General features: G+C 40.6%; 1 protein-coding gene across 1 annotated transcript in view; it reads right to left on the bottom strand.

Annotated features, from left to right (window-relative positions):
* cacna2d4a (calcium channel, voltage-dependent, alpha 2/delta subunit 4a) overlaps window positions 1-18,885 on the bottom strand; it is a 157,461-nt gene that overhangs the window by 122,359 nt on the left and 16,217 nt on the right. The window contains exons 4-13 of the mRNA XM_049566695.1: window positions 15,631-15,747; window positions 15,437-15,496; window positions 13,400-13,562; window positions 13,180-13,311; window positions 12,646-12,706; window positions 7,359-7,509; window positions 6,486-6,560; window positions 2,339-2,428; window positions 2,050-2,163; window positions 762-840 (exon numbers count right to left, since the gene is read on the bottom strand). Coding sequence (XP_049422652.1) covers window positions 762-840; window positions 2,050-2,163; window positions 2,339-2,428; window positions 6,486-6,560; window positions 7,359-7,509; window positions 12,646-12,706; window positions 13,180-13,311; window positions 13,400-13,562; window positions 15,437-15,496; window positions 15,631-15,747 — 1,042 coding nt within the window. The remainder of the gene's footprint in view (window positions 1-761; window positions 841-2,049; window positions 2,164-2,338; window positions 2,429-6,485; window positions 6,561-7,358; window positions 7,510-12,645; window positions 12,707-13,179; window positions 13,312-13,399; window positions 13,563-15,436; window positions 15,497-15,630; window positions 15,748-18,885) is intronic.

Here is an 18,885-nt window from a genome sequence, read left to right as displayed (position 1 = left end):
GGTTTATGGCATTTCTACAAGTGGGAGACGATGACGTCAATGGGATACCTGCAGTGAAGCTGCTCAGTGACAACAGGCTACTGAAGCACTGCCAGATATGAATATGTGAATGTGTGCAACCCTTTTCCCCTTTGTAATGTCTCCTGAGGAGTGCTGCTGTCAATGTTATTAAGTAGAGCTGCTTACTCAACTAAAACTGAACCTGTATAGGTTTTTGCAGCAGTGTAACATTAAGCATTTTTGTCTATTTATGACAGATATTTTGTTGCTGGCAGAAGCAACTGCCAGTGTACGCAACAGAAGGGAGTGCACCTGTTACCTATTACACACAGAGACATACACGTAGATATGATATTTTTTTGGCCAGGGATGTGTTTACAGTGTGATGATCTGTGATGATAATCAGGTATTTAGTCATGGATTTTTGGTGTGCACAGAGCAGGATAAAGTGATTATTTTCAGGTCTGAGCTGCTGCATGACCCCATGTAATTCACAAGAGGGCAGCACCTGATACAGTCCCATGCAGCACCACCTGGGAACACCATAAAGGGCCAGCACACCTCCTTTTATGCCCTATTTTGTTTAAAACTTAGCAAGTAATTGCAGTAGTTTTTACATCAAATTCTCTATTTCTTGTTGCTGAAGTTACCCAAACTTCTCATCCCGAATTTTGTGGCAGAACGAGGGATTCAATCTAGCAAGTTTTATGTCACAAAGTACTTTATACGACATTTAGGCAACTGATTCTTCCCCATCTTACCCTTGTTGTTGCAAGCAATCCATTTTACATTTTCAGCAAATGTCATCTCTCGTCCAATCAGATAGGTGAACACTCGCACCTGGGGAGAAAATAAAGTATATAGTGTGTTGTGATAAACCCCACTCATTTGTCACTCCAAACAGCTTTAAAGGTCCAGTGTGTAGGATTTAGGGAGATATACTGGCAGAAATGGAATATAAAATAGTAAGTATATTTTCTTTAGTGTATAATCACCTCAGAATGAGCTGTTTAGATCTACATAGGGAGCAGGTCCTCGATGCAGAATGCCACATTCACCACTATGTTTCTATAGAAGCCCAGAACAACAAATTTTTCCTCCGACCTCATCACATATTGATATTTGGTCATGGTCATCAAAATACACTTCCTTTTTCACAGGAAATTTACCGTTTACATGCAGTCTCTTTCAAAATAAATGCACTACGTCAGTAAAATACTGCAAATTGATGGGTTTTTTGCCTTCAAAAACTAACACACCTGGCTGGGTTTAGGAAAAAAGAACAGGGTTTGGCTTTATAGTCTTATGGGATGTGAAAACACTGGTCTCCCTGGCGAAGGTCAGTGTTTGTTGGACCCATTCACTACCCCTCCTGCCCACCCTACTAGGACTTTTGTTGTCTTTCGTTCATATACCGCCATGTTTCCCCCTGATGCCGCCTAGCGCCATTAAATCACAATGGCATCGTCATGCTGACGTTTAAGGACAGCTTTTTTGTCAGTGTCTGACGCCACAAGTCACTGCCCAAGCACTGGATTTCAACAACTTTGGAGCGAGACTAGCTTGCCCAGAATGGACAAACCATTCGTGTTTTCGTGTCAGCCATAGTACTTAGCAGCCCCTCTGTGATGAGAGCGTTGGAAAGCCACATTTTTAAAAATGTGAAATTGCTTTATTCTGTGTTTTTACCAGTTAATCACCAGGTCTGTTTGTGAACAGCATCAGAGAAACACATTTAAGTGCTTTATCCAGTGTTTTTTACCAGTTGAAATTACTGATTCCATGTGTTTTGGAGAAGAAGAGACCTCCTCCTGCAGGTAATTTTGCTCCTGCTAAAAACCTCCTGAACAAAGAACACAGAAGGAATTCTTACCCAGAGAAGTTTCAGCTGGTTGCAATCTTCAATCCTTACTGCTAGATAAATCTCACTAAATCGTACACACTGTTCCTTTAAATAAACACTGTGAATGATTCATGTTTGTGTGCTTACAGTACATTTCACTGGTGCGTGTGGTTGTTTATGCTTGTGCTTGTATTTGTGTGTCGTACCCGTCGTTCTGGCCAGTTGAACTCTTCAAAAACATCCTGGAAGTCCTCCATGGCTCCGTCTGTTATCAGCATGATGGCCTGGTTACACAGGCTGCCCTGGCCCAACGCTGTAGCCTAAACACACACACATACACATAAACACACACACACACACACACACACACACACACACACACACACAATATACTTGATCTTGGATATTTGTACCAAAGAAATCAGCTGATGGAGACCTGTGGATTGTGTTGTTAAGACCTAGCTGTTGCTGTGGTTGTTGCAGAGAGGCACAAACCTCGTTGAGAATCTTGAAAGATTCCTTCATGGCCTTATTCACTTTGCCCTCGCCTTTGACATGAAGCTCTTCAACCAAAAGCTTGAAATGCTGGAGAGAGACAAACAACAAATAACCAAAAAGACATCATCAGTAATTTGCGCATGTTATCCTGTTGGTAAATGCAGGTGAATGCAGGACACCACAGGAGGACAGAGGGAGAGAGCATGAGGGAGTGAGTAAAAGAGTGTAGAGGAGGGATTATCCCCGGCTCCCTGGCACACTGACCAATTACGGCAAAGTCACTACAACACCGGGAGGTAATCAGGATTAATCAACACGAACACACACAGACACACCCGCACACAGTATGATGAATAGCCACATTGTTGTAGGTTTCACCACCGTGCAGACCATAGATAGCCTTCATGGGGCTTCTGACAAAATATATCTCCTTATTACTGTATATTGTACAAAAAAATTAACCTGACACCTGCTGAGCATGTTCTTTTATTATTGCACATTGCAATAACCATGGGATAAATTGCTTAAATATGCATAAAAATGTTTTTTAAAAAAAGCTTTTAGGTTTCCAAATTAAGCTTTGCATGCCTGTCATCATATTTTATGACATTATCACCCCCTCCGCTATCCCAAATAAAAATCGTCAGTTTGTATAAAGTGATTCATCTGTTTAATTGAGTTAGTCTCTTTTATTAAATCAACTTTCTTTAATGAACAAATGTAATCAATGGCCATTAAAAGAGCCATTTTTGACCAAGAATAATTTGAAAAAATCTGTGTGGAGCTGCAAAACATGTTTGAGCCTTATAATCAAGGTAAATAGCCTATTAAGTCTAAATTAGCGTATACTTATGGTCTAAATAAGCATTTGTTAATATGTTTTACCACAAGGTGGACACTGTGCAGGGCACTATTTATGATTATTTGGTACTTAAATTTTGCAGAGCTGGCAGTGAGAGCAAACAAATCTGTCCACGCACTACTACATTCTCTATTTTATTGAATTTACTTTTTTGGATTTGGCATCCATAGCTAACCAGCCACTGCTGCTAGAATGAATTTCCATAGACTTCTTTTCTCAAAGGCTCAAGGAGCCACTGGACAGGGGCTAAAGAGCCACATGTGGCTCCGGAGCCACAGGTTGCCTACCCCTGACCCAGGGGTTGGGCTGGGTTTAGGTAATCGTACTGGTAAATGTCACGAGTTCAGACAAGCGGGCCAAAAAGATACAAAGCAGGGGGTGCCCGTTGGCTCAGTGAGTAGCGTAGGCTTAGTGGGTAGAGCAAGATACAAAGCAGTGTTCTGAGTAAATCAATAATAACGTACAGAAGCATTGCTTGCAATAGTCCACCTTCCACGTTCTCCTCTCTTCTCTCTGTCACTCTCTTAAAAAGCTGTCAATTTAACAATAACTATATATCAACTCTGAATATTTGAAACAGTTTTATTACTCCTTTTCAACAGTATCGTTACACCAGTACCAGCTGCACTTTCTGGTGCTCTCTTATTTTTAATGTTTACTACAGTCATTCTGCTGTTTTCTGCTACTAACCAAGAAAAGACAAGTAGTCATTGTTATGCCTTGTTATATTTATCTTTTCATAAAAAATTTAATTTTACGCTGTCAATGTCAAGTACTGTATACTGATATTTTTCAGGGTATTGTATCAAAGTTAAAAATTCCAGTATCTTGACAACACTGCACTCTCTCTCTCTCTCTCTCTCAAACACACAGTCTCAGTCCTTGTCTCAGTCCTCAAGCCTGATAAATGTGCTATATAATGCATAACCAGTTTATGGGTTGGGTCAGGTTTGGGTGGCGCAGATTGGTTGGGTGGGTGCGAGAATTAAGAAACCCTGACCTGCGCATCACTAATTTGGATCACGTGAGTCAGAAACAATTACTCAGCCACCACCGGAATCTATTTTTATAAATACTATAATACTTATAACATCAGTTCGGCCTTATCTTTATCTGCAACTGTGAAATACCAGGTTTAAACAGAATGAATAGACATGCACAAAGAACCCAAATGGGAAAAAAGCTGTGCAGTATTCAAATGGTGATTTAGAATTTAAATGTCAGTATCTAAATATGTAGATTTTAATCATGACCTAAAAATCATAGAGAATCTGGGAACCTACAGCTACCATTTGGACTCTTTGGGGGGCCCTGGTGTACCTTTTCTTAAAACTTGAGTACCCTTGGTCAGTGAGCCAGCTGCCCAGTGTTTGACACAACTGATTTAAAGAAATACACATTGGTTTCTTAAAGTTTGGGAAAACTCATTCTGAGTAACAGTGGGAGTAAATGATGTAAATAGCCTACTGAGAAGGTAGGAAATTTTATATAAGAGCCACAGAACTGAGGATTTTCTTCCTGGAAATGTGTTTGTGTTCCAACATGACTTTATAAGTATGTCAGCCAACATCTGTAAGCCCATTCTGTGACAGCCTGCCTCTCTGGGCATTAAACCAATCAAATCCCTTGCTGACAGGTCATGTGACCTACTTAAAAATTGTCAGCGGCCAGCGACCTCACCTGATCTGTGATGATGTGAAGGGGAGTGAAAGTAGGGCACACATCCAACACATAACACACAAACACACACAGGCAGACTGAGCAGGTGTTGGTATATGAAGAACAGCAGAACAGATGAAGGGAAGAAAATAAAAGAAAGCAGCAGGGAAACAATATTAACCCCTTAAACCCCAAACGCATGCTGTGCAGCCAAACATTGGTGAAACTGACAGAACTTTGTTTTATGTGGCGAACCCAAAGTTTTCAAAGATACCTAATATGTCGGGCTTAATTTGTATATGAATAACACATAATGTTTTTTTGAAAATGTATGGAAAATTCTGCACAGGACATCGAGCATATTTCCATTTGATGGAGTGGTGCAGACATAAAAAAGTCTAGGGTTTGAATATTTAACTCATTTACAGTGTTTACATGCACACTCATATTCCAGCATTATTCAGAGTATGACAATATTCTGAATTTGGAACGAGTCATGTTGACAGCATACTCCCTTTGAATAGGGCTTTTTCTAAATGAAGCATTTTCCGATTAAGCCACGTGGGTAATGCTGGTATTAGTCTGGTTTAAGGAGCATTCTTTAGACATGTATATAGTGCATTAATTGGGGTTTCTAACAGTTTGCGACAAGCAGCCTCTTGCCTGTTTATGGTCATCTCTGTGCACTGTCAAGGACACATTATACAAAAATCAACTAGACAACAGTTTGCAACACTGAGTAGAGATGCATGCCCAAGAGAAAAGCCCACATTTCTAGTCCGAAGAAGAAACACACCTTCTTTTAGACATTATTAAAGACTTGGATATCAGCAGGTTTTTGGATATAAGCAAATATTACAATGCCGACTTTTTCAAGAGAGTGGATGAAAGAATGAAAGAACGAGGCTGTGTTCGCATGGTCAAAAAAAGGTCCACCACCCGTGGAAAACTCGGAACAAGCAGCTCCAACTTTTTTGTTTTACATATTTGTGATAAATGACATGTCAGGGCTCATTAATCGGAGTATGTATAGCTGTATGTAAACAGGAATATAAGTGGAATATTCATTTTCATTAATCATGTGAACAGTTTACTAGGAATATTGACTTTATTAGAATCAGCGCAAAAAAAGGATATTTTGTGCATGTAAACATGGTCTTTACAGAATGTGGAAAAAGATGATCAGATGAAAAAGAAGGAAATCTGGATGATAAGGAGTTGATGGTATTGTAAATGTAAATTCAAAAAAGAGAGTGAGATGAGAGATATAAAGTGGAAGAGAAGAAAAATGCCGTGGCTTTGAGGAGGAGATGAAGAAGAGGGGATGGAGAGAGACGACAAAGACTGAAGTGGAAGAGAGAGGAAGAAATATCTAAAACACAAGTGGAGGGCTTTTACCACACATGAACATGAACTTAGTTTCATCACTAAATCCTCCAACAGACAGGTTGAATCCTGATAACACACATTCACTGTTATGTGATGTTTTAACTGTGATGTGATGACAGCTTAATGTCTTCAGAGGATTAGTGAGGTAACAGCATATGATTAATAGGTTAGCAGAGGTTAAGTGAATAATTAGCCGTCTAGCTTGTCTGTGTCTTCTGTGTGTGTGTGTGTTACCTCTCTGTTATCCAGATCAGCTTGTACCAGCGTGCCCTTGAAGCAGGGCTCCACGTAGCTAACATAGTCACTGTACTGAAGAGAGAAAGCAAATATGTAGCTGAATATAATCAGTGATCCGCATGATCAGCAGTCAACATGATTAGCTTTTGTAACAGGTGGTAATTAAGAGTAATTGGTGTTTTACTACCCTCAAATCAATTACTCAATCAATCCGTTAATATCATAATAGCTCTACACTTTTAAAGAGAGATCGCTGCACTGATTCTCTATCAGAGAAACTACTGCATATATGACAGTTAAAATTTTGAGCGCTGTATTTCATCAACTGATGAAATGTGAAAATGCCCACTGGTATTAGTCAAGTCAGTTTGCATGATGTTATTACTTACAAGGAAGTGGGATTTAAACCCTTTTACCGATTGAGGATACCACATTCTAGCACTGATTTTGCAGCGTGGTCACTTCATCGGAAGGAGTGTAGCTTTAAATTCTGTGTAAAAACAGCTTAAGGGCAGCGGATTTGCAAGAGGCGTATGATTACACACACAGTAATACCAGGATAAACCATGCTTATTACACCGATTTGTGGTTGCAGGGCTACACGCAGCCAAAATCCTGAAAAACCCCAAAACAAAATGAATTTTTAAGCTTTGATGTTACTGAAGAGTGAAAAGCCTTGTGGGAACTGAATGTTTGATGTGTGTATTTGTGCCTGTCCACGTGTGTGACTGTTTCTGTGTATTTTCCCTTTGGTCTCTGAGCTGTACCTGTGTGTTAGCTCGTCTGTGTTAATCTCAACGACATGCTAGGCAGGACTTAGACTGCTCATGTGTGTCTGTGTTGTGTGTAATCATGTGTGTGTGTACTTACAGCTATGATGTTAACAAAGTCATTTTCTCCCAGCGTGTCTAGGATTGTATTGATGGTGTGTTTGGCTATGGTCATTCTGAGTCCCTTCATACTGCCACTGACATCCACCACAATAACCACATCTTTAGGTGAAGTGGCTGCCTGGATATACCTAGAAAGACAAAGTTGACAAGAGACAAGAGACAAGAGTTGAGGTAGGAAGCAATGATGACTTTATCTTTATTATAACCACAGGTGTCATTTACACCAGGGACACTGAGGACATGTCTGCACCACAACATTCCATTCTTTGGGGCCATTTGCCTGAAAAATGGCAAGTTTTAGAGGAAAAAACTGCCAAAAAAAACTGCCAAGTCTAGCAGTGGTAGGCTGCGTCAAGTCGAATGCTAACAAAGCTATGCTACGCTGCATTAAGGACACGATGGACAACTTACAGACCGAAATTATTACCAAGTTTGATTCTATAATATCAGACACTGTGACAAAAATAGAGACAACAGCTTTAAGACCCCTGGAGGAACAAGTTGCTGCACAAGATGGGACTATTTCAAACCTGGAACGCTCAGCTAACGAGCATGATGACCAGCTAACTCGCCTCCAAGCTAATGTCAATGTGCTTTGTGCTATGGTGGAATCCTTAAGCAAGAAATGTGAGGACTTGAAGGCATGCTCCAGTTGGAATAATGTCTGGCTGTTGAGTCTGTCTGAGGGCTCGGACGGGCTCAGACCTACCAAATTTAAGAAATGGCCAATTTTGTCCCCATCGCTTGTTGAGAGCATAGTTTTTTAAAAATGTTCTGAAAAATAGCTTTCACCAAGAAATGTTAACTAACTAATGTGGACGCTTTGAAAAAATTGTATTTGCACAATTACAGAACTTAGAGTGCAATGTAAAATATAGAAGAAACAAAAACAGTCCAAAAAACAGTAACATGACTGATTCTAAAAAGACCCAGCAAACTTGCAGTGCTAATCAGTGACTTTAAAGAAATTCTTGACACGATTTCTTCTTGCCGCTCTTGCAGGCTGTTCTCATGCACTGTTCGTACATATACCTTCCAAAAGTAGTGCACTAGGAAAACGATGAAAACAGGAAGGCCGTGATCACCTGACCAATGCACCGACGGGAGTAAAGAAGAAAGTAGTATAAAGAACGAAAGTCCACATAATGAGGCGGGTTGGGGTGGTGGATGGATCAAACAACACAGGACTTTCCCCCAGGAGACCGGTGTTTGTGTTCCATGTGAAACCAAGTGAACTTTTTTTTTTTTTTTTTTAGATATTTTTTTGGGCATTTTGCCTTTATAGATAGGATAGTCAAGTGTGAAAGGGGGAGAGAGAGAGGGGGATGACATGCAAACCAAGTGAACTTTGAGTTATTGCAAGGTACATCATCACCGTGTCTCTTTTTCCTAAACTTAACTTACATAACTTTACACTACGTTCATAACATGACAATGCCATTCGTGGGGTGTTAATTTGTTAGATATTATAAGAACCGTTGTATGAGGATACATCGTAACATGACAACACATATGGGATATAAAGCCCAATTATAAATTAAATAAAATGAATGAATGCGTCATTGACTTGAATAGGTGCCACTTGCACTTTTAAAGAGGTAACTTCTCCAACTTAAGGAGGACCAAAAGATTAAAGGCCTTTGCACACTGAGTCCATTTTTTTCGGATGCATTTTCTAAATGTCATCTGAAAAAAAATCGTTACACACAGAAACCTTGCACACTGATTTCAGTGTGTTTTACTGTTCTAGTCATTGCGAAAATTTGCAATATGTGACAAAATAAAAAGACACATTTCCTCCTTTGCCTCTCTCCACTGGAGTTACCTATCTGCCTGTCATCACTCCCTCCTTGTCTTTCATTTGGTACCGTAGCGGCATGAAGGGGCAGTCGACTGAGTGCAGTCCACATCCTCCTCCTCCTCTTCATCATCATGCACCTGAATATTACTATCTGACCTGGTGAAAGTAGTTATCTGAGTTATGAAATGATTCTGCGCACCCCGTTCATCTGTCTTGTCGCAGCTGTGTCCCACCGCCACAAGACAGAAGGCCTCTGACAGATGCAAAAGGTTCACCTGCCACCAGGATTTTGTGTTTTCTTGGACATAAATCAGGGGTGTCCAAACTTTTTTGAATGGCGGCCATTTAAAATAATGTGAAAATATCTGGGGGCCAACTGATTCTCTCATCAAATGGGTTTTTAAAAAAAAGTGAGACAAATGCAACCTTTTTTATCTTTTAATGATTTATTATTACTTGATGCCTGTCTACAAACTGTATGATAGTCCTATAATTGTGAGGCGAGGTAAAAATGCGAAGTGATCTTGCTCGATTAACTGTTATTGTGTAAAGGGCCACATATGGTGTATTTTAAAAGTCAAGCCGAGGGCCAATTAAAATTGGTCTGTGGGCCACAATTGGCCCCCGGGCCAGACTTTGGACATGTCTGACATAAATAAAGACATTGGTGTATAAAAAGTCACCAGAATGCAGGAAATGAATTGTTTGACATCAAAACATTTCTGCGAGAGGACGCCCAGACTCCCGGCTTCATATGTGCCCTCCCAATGTTGAAATCAAACCTACGCCCATGGCAGTAGCCTCGTCTATGCCCTTTTGATACCCTATTTTTTTCTCTACCTGTCATAATTATCTACTCTGACATCATGCTGATAACCCTTCTATACTGCCCAGAACAACAGCATTAACCAAACAACACTCTGGCATGAGCGAAGACTTTGTTATTTACCAGCCTAACAGACAGAACGGACAGAGTTTAAGCCTTATCCTTTTATTTGTCCCTCTGTTCTTCCATCCATGCGTCTCTTCATCTCCTTATCATCATCCCTTGATTTTCCAAGCTCATTAGCATGAATGAGATTTCCCCTACGGCAGCCGAGATGTGCAGCCTTCCAGGAAACAGTATGTCCTGTTTGAGGACCAGACACAGTTCCTGGAATTGCTGTCACTGAACAGCTATTCAACTGTTATTGTACCTGAGAGACCTTTTACAGGGATGACATTTTGACATGTCACAGAGAAAGCACAGGTGTAAATAATGATTTTAACAATGGGTTTCAGGGTCCTGGTATTGAACAGGCTGCCTCACTGTCACACTGTAATGGTTTACTGGGACACTTGAATCTAACAGAGCCATTGAAAATGTTATTAGTAACACCTGTGCCTTCACTCTGACAAGTCAAACTGGCATTAGTCTTGTGCCAGTGCTGTATAAACAGCTGTCTTTGACACAGACAGCACCCACAGCTGTGCACTATGGTAACAGGAGTTAGAGAGCTACTCTGTGTTGATAAGAAGAGCTGATTTGTTGGCCACAACTGATGAGAACACTGACTCACCCACCTGTTACTCCATATGACCAACTGTGCTGCTACAGAGTTGCCTGCCTCTAGACAGACCAAAGGCAATATGCCTCTGTCAAACCTTTGTTTTTTCTCTCTATTCACTATCTTCTCTTAAACAATAGTGTGGGTTTAAAGGGACAGTTCACCCTAAAATCAAAAGTACATAATTTTCTTCTTACCTGTAGTGCTATTTATCAGCCTAGATTGTTTTCCTGTAAGTTGCAGAGTGTTACAGATATTGGTCGTAGAGATGTTTGCCCTCTCTCCAATATAATGTAACTAGATGGCACTCAGCACGTGGTGCTCAAAGCGTCAAAAAACATACTCAAAAAACTCAATAGCAATGTCTCCTTCCAGAAATCATGACCCGAACCTCTTTCACACATGAAATGCAAACCTGAAATTATATAGACTTTACCCAGAGGAGCTGTTTGAGAGAACTCAAATGTCTGAATCAATTAGATCGGACATTAAACAGACTTTACCCTGCCAACTCCCTAGTACAAAGTCTGCGTAATGCCTGATGGAGCCCATGTCTGAATGGAGCAGGTACTTGTCCTGAGAATTCACTACAATTGAGTGGGCCTGTTGATGGCATTTCTTTAATGCAGCTTGCATGAAACTGAAATAAAACATCTGAGGGTGAAAAAGAAGGGTAATTTACATGACGATGGCAGTGAAAATGTCTAGCTGGAGAGATGACGAGATGCGGGAACTTCTATTGGCAAGGGCTAAAGTCGAAATTGTTGAATAAATTTAAGGAAATGGAAATGGAAAAGATTAGGTTGTTTATGACCAAATTACAAACCGGCTACATGGCTGCAGCATAATCCTCATCATGTCCTGCAAGCTCAACCCAGGCACCACCTCTCGCTTAAACCACACTGAGTATTTCCAGTGGTTGATAATGCTTCTGACATAAACAGTTTCCTGTTGCGTGCTTCAAGTGAGAAAGAGACTCTCTAGAAAATGTCCGGGACCTCCGGACCTGATTTGAGGACATTGTCAAGAGTCCAAATGACAAAAAGACTCCGGTTACTCAAGATAATCTACAGACATGGTTGTGAGCGGTTTTATGTAGGAACCTTTTTCTTTCTACTGAGCTACAAACCGGTGATATGGTTGGCAGGTGTGGTTTGGTTGAAAGAAAGTAGTCCTTACTGAGTGAAAATGTTCACGACAAGTTCTGCGGATTATCTCAAGTAATGTATCTTGATTTCTGGAAAGAGACATTGCTGTTGAATTTTTCCAACGTAATGTTTGGTGCTTGAGCACCACAAGCCAAGTGCCATTTAGTTCCATTATATTCAAGAAAAGACAGACATCTCGACGGCCAATATCACCAACACTCTGCAACTCATGCAAAAACAATCTAGACTGATAAATAGCTCTTCAGGTGAGAGGAAAAATATGCATTTTTGATTGCGGGGTGAACTGCCCCTTTCATCTACTGGTAAAGGTCAAGACAAAGGCTGACTAATGAAATGCTTTTGTGTTGAACCACATAACTTCACACAACTTAAACACTCAGCACTCGGAGGCAAAAATAAGGACAAACTGCACTTAATGGGTAAAGACACTGATTCAGGAGGCTGAACAACTAATCAGAGAGACTGACTGCCTCTGCAGCTGATTCAACATGCTCAGTTGGACATTCAGTCACGGATACGGGCAGACTGGTGCCAGACACTGAAAAAAACAAGTGATGGTCAGCCATAGTTACTACTGGTACCCAACGACTGCTGGATTGGAGTGCAAGGGCCCAAACCTGGGATTTGGGGGCTTCAGGCTGTGCTGAGAGCCACTATTGTCCACCTACAAACAATACTGAGAGCTACGACCACTCAAAAGGCATCAATGAGGGAGTAGAACTGATGTTGATAGGAACATGGCCTTACCAGTTTCTGTTTCTGCAGTCAAAGGTGACCACACCATTTTCATCTGGAGTCCACTGGATCCCTGTAGACAGAGAGAAAGATAGAGAGATTTAACAAACACAGGAGCTCAGGACTGCTGCCCAGCTGCCTGGTTGGTTGGACGGATGAACAAATGGATGCATGGATGGATAGTGACAGATTGTCAAATGAGGGAGAGATGGATGAGGTCACGGATGAGTAAAACAAGCTGTGTCACAAATCCTCTGCTAATTACTCACACACACACACACACACACACACACACACACACACACACACACACACACACACACACACACAGGAGTCAATTCACCAGCAGCCACATTGAAGCTGAGACTGAGTCATCACGTTTGACAGACAGCTTCCTGCATCGTCAGTTGCTGGGTAAGTGTACTGTTTGGCTTGTGTAGCTGAATGTTTGTCTACAGGTCTGTTATGTGCCGACACAGGAGAAATGTGCAACTGAAGATACTTTGCAAGCATGCAGGACGTCCTAATTGTAGGGTGTGTAGGCACCTGGGTAGAGCCTGAAGAAGCCTGTAGCGCTGCCAAAGTACTGCCAAGTAAGGGTCGGATCTTTCTGGAAGTTTTCAATGAACACGTCATTCAGACCCTCAGACATGTAGACTCCATTAAGAATATCTGGATCTATAGAAAAAAAGACAGAGAATTAAACTGATATTCTACCAGCAATCATGGATGTACAGTGTGAATGTGTGTGTCCACGCTTTTGTACCTCTGTTGTAAACATTAGTGGGAACTTGTATGTTGCTCTGTTGGGTGTTGACTGGCAGTCTATTGAAGTGTTCATTTTTCTCCAGAGCAAATTCTCCTCCCAGCGACACTGGATTCCCATCTTCATCCAACGTGTTGATCAGCAGGGAGTTATAGTATTCAAACTAGACAGAACAGTAGAGGATGACGGATGAATAACATTGAGACACTGAATGACCGTTATTTGAACGTCCAATCAGGACATCCTGTTATGGTTCAGAAACAGCTTCATAATGAAAGTTATGCCAACATCCAGGACATCACCTGGCTGTCCACTGGATGTCTTTCCTTGGCATCGTAGCAAAGTCAAAATATGACATTAACACAAACTGGCCTATTCAGCTATTCAGCTAAAGTTTATGTACACAGTTTTCATTCAGCAGCTTAATATATTCTAAAACCTGAAAATAATAAGAGAGTTAAGTCTGAAAATAATCAGCCAACACTGACTCACATGGGCCACAAACCCCAACCCCCATCTCTGGGGTGAAAGCACTGTGCTCGACCCATTCATCTAAGACGACTTTTTCCCTTGCATGGACTTTTGCTCTTCATACAGAAAGCTCTCAATGCATTTTTCTCGTAAATTTGTGACTTCAATCTCAGAAAATTTCTGATTTTTTCTTGAAAAATGTATGACTTTAATCTCAACAACGTGACCTCATCCCTGCTAGTCATACTCTGACGCATTTTAATGGTGCCGGGAGACCCCTCATTGTCGTATCTTGATGCAGGGGGTTAGGTTTAGGCAACAAAACTACTTGGTTAGGGTTAGGAAAACATTGTGGTTGATGTTAGTCATGTCAGTTGACTCACATGACTCTTGTTACTGATGAGTAATGACTGACTAAGGATGGACGCAGGACTAACATGACTAACATGCAACACAATAACTAATAAACACTGACTTTTAGTTTCACACGGGACACAAACACTGGTCTCCTGGGTCAAAGTCTTGTGCTTGTTGGACTGATTCATTTTCCCTCCCATCTGCTCTAAACAGACATTTGCACTCTTTATACTGCGTCTGTTGCTCTGAACATCTTAAGATGACACAGATGAGTATATGTGATATGCTTGTTGATACTGAAGGCTGAAACGCAATCAAGATTTAAAACAAGCATATGGAGCCAGAGTGTGCAACACTTGCTTTCTTCAATCAAGTCTGTTGCCAGTGATTAGCACCTCATTATAATTTTTGGTGTGCTTTACATCTATATTTTATAAGCAGATGGGTTTACTGTCATAAATCAGTTCAGGAAGGACCCAAATGCAGAGCAGAAGGCAGGTTTGAGGTTAATAAAGCAGGTGAAAAACATCCAGAACAGGAAGGTAACAGAAAGTCCAAATGACAGAAGAACCAAAGTAAGTGAAAACCAACCAGGATAATATGATGAACTCAGGTTAAAAAATCCAAACAGAACACAAGACACCAGGCAGGAAACGGGGCAGGGAACCACACCAATAACACAGGGATGAGTACAGGAATGAACGCAGAAGAACCGACAAGGACCAAAGGGAAATACACAGGTATATATACACAGAAAACTAATCACAAGAACAACACAGTCTTTGGGATTTGGCTTCCAACAAGGGTGTGGTTGCGAACACTAGGTTGGAGCAAACAGGACTAATACAGAACAGGTGTGAAGGGAAGATTCTGGGAACAGGGAAGGACCAACGAGACAGGTGTGACAAAAAACAGGCAGGGAAAACAGGAAGTAAGACCAGACATGACACATGAGGAGAGAATCTAAAAAAAAAGCAAACAGATCAAACATGAATGGATAACATGAAACAAGGAACACAAACAGAAAAATATCCAACAAAGTCCACAAGATAACAGAATATGAACAAAAACACAGGATCATGACATTTACACTGCAGTTGGTTGAAAGCCCTATGCAGCTCTTTCAGGTAGCTAAAGGATGCATTGTATTTCTGTAGCCAGGGAGTCACAGGGATTACTGTCCTTGTATTAAAGCATCTTGTCACATACCTGCAGTGTTTCATTGTACTCGTGGTAAAGGTCAGCATCCTCTGCCGCTTCTGCTAACCTCTGTAATAAAAAATACAGCAGGTTAAGGTCACACTCTGCCCACGAAAGAAACACTAAACCTGCAACAATTTTTCATCTGATTATTGTTTAATTATTGTTTGTGTTTGTTGTAACAGAATGTATCATAATATTACCTTCACAGATTTCATCTTCCTCCCAAGCATCTCCTCCATCTCCTCAGCAAACTTTTTGACAAGCTCCGCTCCGTCCACCTCCTCTATCTTCACCACGCCCTCGACATCCTTGTATTTCTTTAAAACAGACACAGTTGGCCCATTAGCACGTGAGCTCCTTTAGTCGATAAAACAAAAGACAGCTAGTAAGGATTATGACATGATATGACGCCTGACGCTGTATCTTTGGATTTAGAAGTTAGGTAATGTCTTGTTCACATTCACAATGGAAAATACACATAATGGAGAAGAGATCCTGGTATTACAGTATTCACACGCGTACACACACACACACGCACACACATAGCATTTACAGTTTGCACTACAGATGGGGGTCAAGCCCTGACTTCATCCCCTCCCCAGACCCCCTCTCTAATCTGCAATATAACAGAGTGATGCCGTAAGAAAAACCATCTACTGCTCTCTGTGCCTCCTGACTGACATCTGTGCACTTTGTGATGTATTTCTCTGGCTGCTGGTGGCTGCTGGGTTTATTCGCTGCACTATTAAATTAAAGCAGCTCCATAAATGTAATTTAGGAGATCCTGTGCCGCTGTTGTTTGTGGACTGAAAGGTTAATTTCCACCACTGGTAATAAAAGCATCAGTTGTGATGACAGATTTCCAGTAAATGTTTGTTTTTGTGATGTACTCATTTCCTTTTACCTTCAGTAAGGTAATTAGCCTTCCTTAACAATGTGATACTGGTTATTAAAATTCATCAGAAAAGGGGCTTGTTAAAGGGACAGATCATCCAAACTCAATTATACATGTTTTTCCCTCTTATCTGTAGTGCTGTTTATCAGTCTAGACAGATGGTGTGAGTTGCTGAGATGTCTGCCTTCTCTTGAATATAATGAAACTAAATGGGACTCAGCTTGTGGTGCTCAAAGTGCCAAAAAGAAATCATGACCCTGGTATTTTAGATAACCAGCAGACCTCATTGTGAGCAGATTTATGTAGGAATTATTTTCTTTCTACATAAATACACATGCCAACCGTATCACTGTGCAGAAGGAAGCTTTCATCTACTGCTAGATCACATAGCAACATACTAAGCTACTTAACGTTACAGCTCAAATGAGGAGGACTCCATTAATATTTACATCTCATAAAGTCATAACCACGAGCGTCTTGTCCATGAGTAGATGCACGCTTCCTTCTGTGCGGTGATACAGTTTGCGGGTGTAGTTCAGTAGAAAGAAAGTAGTTCCAACATGAAACAGCTCACAACAAGGTCTGTGATTATCTTGAGTAACAAAGTCATGATTTCTGGAAAAGAGACATTGGTGTTGAGTTTTACCTTTTTTTCTGGCGCTTTGAACACCACAAGCCGAGTGCCATCTAGTTCCATTATATTTGAGACAGGTGATACCTCGGATTCTTGACAACTCACACCAAAACAATCGAAACTGATAAACAGCACTTCAGGTAAGAGGAGCTAGAATTACCACCTTGTGGTTTTACATCTCTGCAAACCAGTCAAGTTGCCGTTACAGTTTGCATCCACACTCAAGATTAGTGTCAAGAATACAGTGCTGAACCAAATCTCCCTTTCTGTTTCTGAGTCAATGTCATCACTTGCCCTTTAGAAATTTGTGAGAAATTTGGTCATAATTGTGAATTCTTGAGTTTTAGCCAAAAACTTATTTTGTGTGGTAACAGTGACCTTTAAACTTTGACCATCAAAATCAGTTCATCCTTGAGTCTGCGTTTCTGCCAAATTTGAGAAAATTCCCCCAAGGCCTTCGTGAAATATCCTATTTACAAGAATGAGATGGACACAAGGTCACACTAACCTTGATCTTTGAACACCGAATTCTAATGAGTTCATCATTGAGTCCAAGTGGACATTTGTGCCAAATTTAAAGAAATTCCCTCAAGGCCTTCTTGAAATATCGTATTTACAAGAATGAGATGGACACATGTTCACAGTAATCTTGATCTTTGACCACAAAATACTAAAGAGTTCATCATTGAGTCCAAGCGGATGTTTGTGCCAAATTTAAAGAAATTCCCTCAAGGCCTTCTTGAAATATTGTATTTACAAGAATGAGATGGACACAAGGTCACACTAACCTTGATCTTTGAACACCAAATTCTAACGAGTTCATCATTGAGTCCAAGTGGAAGTTTGTGCCAAATTTAAAGAAATTCCCTCAAGGCCTTCTTGAAATATCACGTTTACAAGAATGAGATGGATGCAAGGTCACAGTAATCTTGATCTTTGACCATCAAATTCTAATGAGTTCATCACTGAGTCCAAGTGGATGTTTGTGCCAAATTTAAAGAAATTCCCTCAAGGCCTTCTTGATATATTGTATTTACAAGAATGAGATGGACACAAGTTCACAGTAACCTTGATCGTTGACCACCAAATTCTAATGAGTTCATCACTGAATCCAGGTGGATGTTTGTGCCAAATTTAAAGAAAATCCCTCATAGTTTTCTTGAGATATCAGGTCCACAAGATTGGGATGGATGGATAGGCAACCCGAAAGCATAATGTCTGCAGCCACGACTATCACCTGTGCAGAGGCTTATAAATAAGCATTTTTGATTTGGAGATGGAAATACCCAGTTCCCACACTCCCTAACATGTGGGGAAAGGCCCTTTAGCAAGTCAGTTACAAGTTGTGGCAGCCTATTGAATAAATTCTGACAACTTAGAAGACTGGGGGAAAAGAATTACACACCCAATTTGTCATTCAAATTAAGACTCTATTTCGACTTTCACAGGTGATTCTTGTCAATTTCCATTACAAGGAAGAAACGGTCAGGCTGAATTAGTCAGATAAGAGAGACAAACAGATATGAATGAATGAAAGGATGATAAAGAGCTCTATTAACTATAAAAAAAACTTTCCAACAAAAGTAAAGCTTCAGCAATTTCTGCATTATCTTCAAACATAAACTCACACACTCAATATCCATTTTAGTTTACTCAGGCAAGAAGACAAAGTCACTAAATGTTCCACAGATAGCAAGAAAGCCATCGATTAGACAGAGGTGGGTGATTAATGGCTTCTTGTTGCCAAGATTTAACTAATGCACTGGGCACTTTTTACACATCACTGACTAAATTAAAGGAGAAGGTGAGCAACTTGGAGACGTACACCCACATTATATATAAATACTGCTGTTAATGATACAACAGCAACTGGTATTTGTGCCACAGTACTACAATGTCAGCTCATACTACAATACCACTGCTGTT

Source organism: Epinephelus fuscoguttatus, linkage group LG22, assembly GCF_011397635.1.
Source record: "Epinephelus fuscoguttatus linkage group LG22, E.fuscoguttatus.final_Chr_v1".
Classification (NCBI taxonomy): Eukaryota; Metazoa; Chordata; class Actinopteri; order Perciformes; family Serranidae; genus Epinephelus; species Epinephelus fuscoguttatus.
This window is presented reverse-complemented; position numbering and strand designations above follow the sequence as displayed.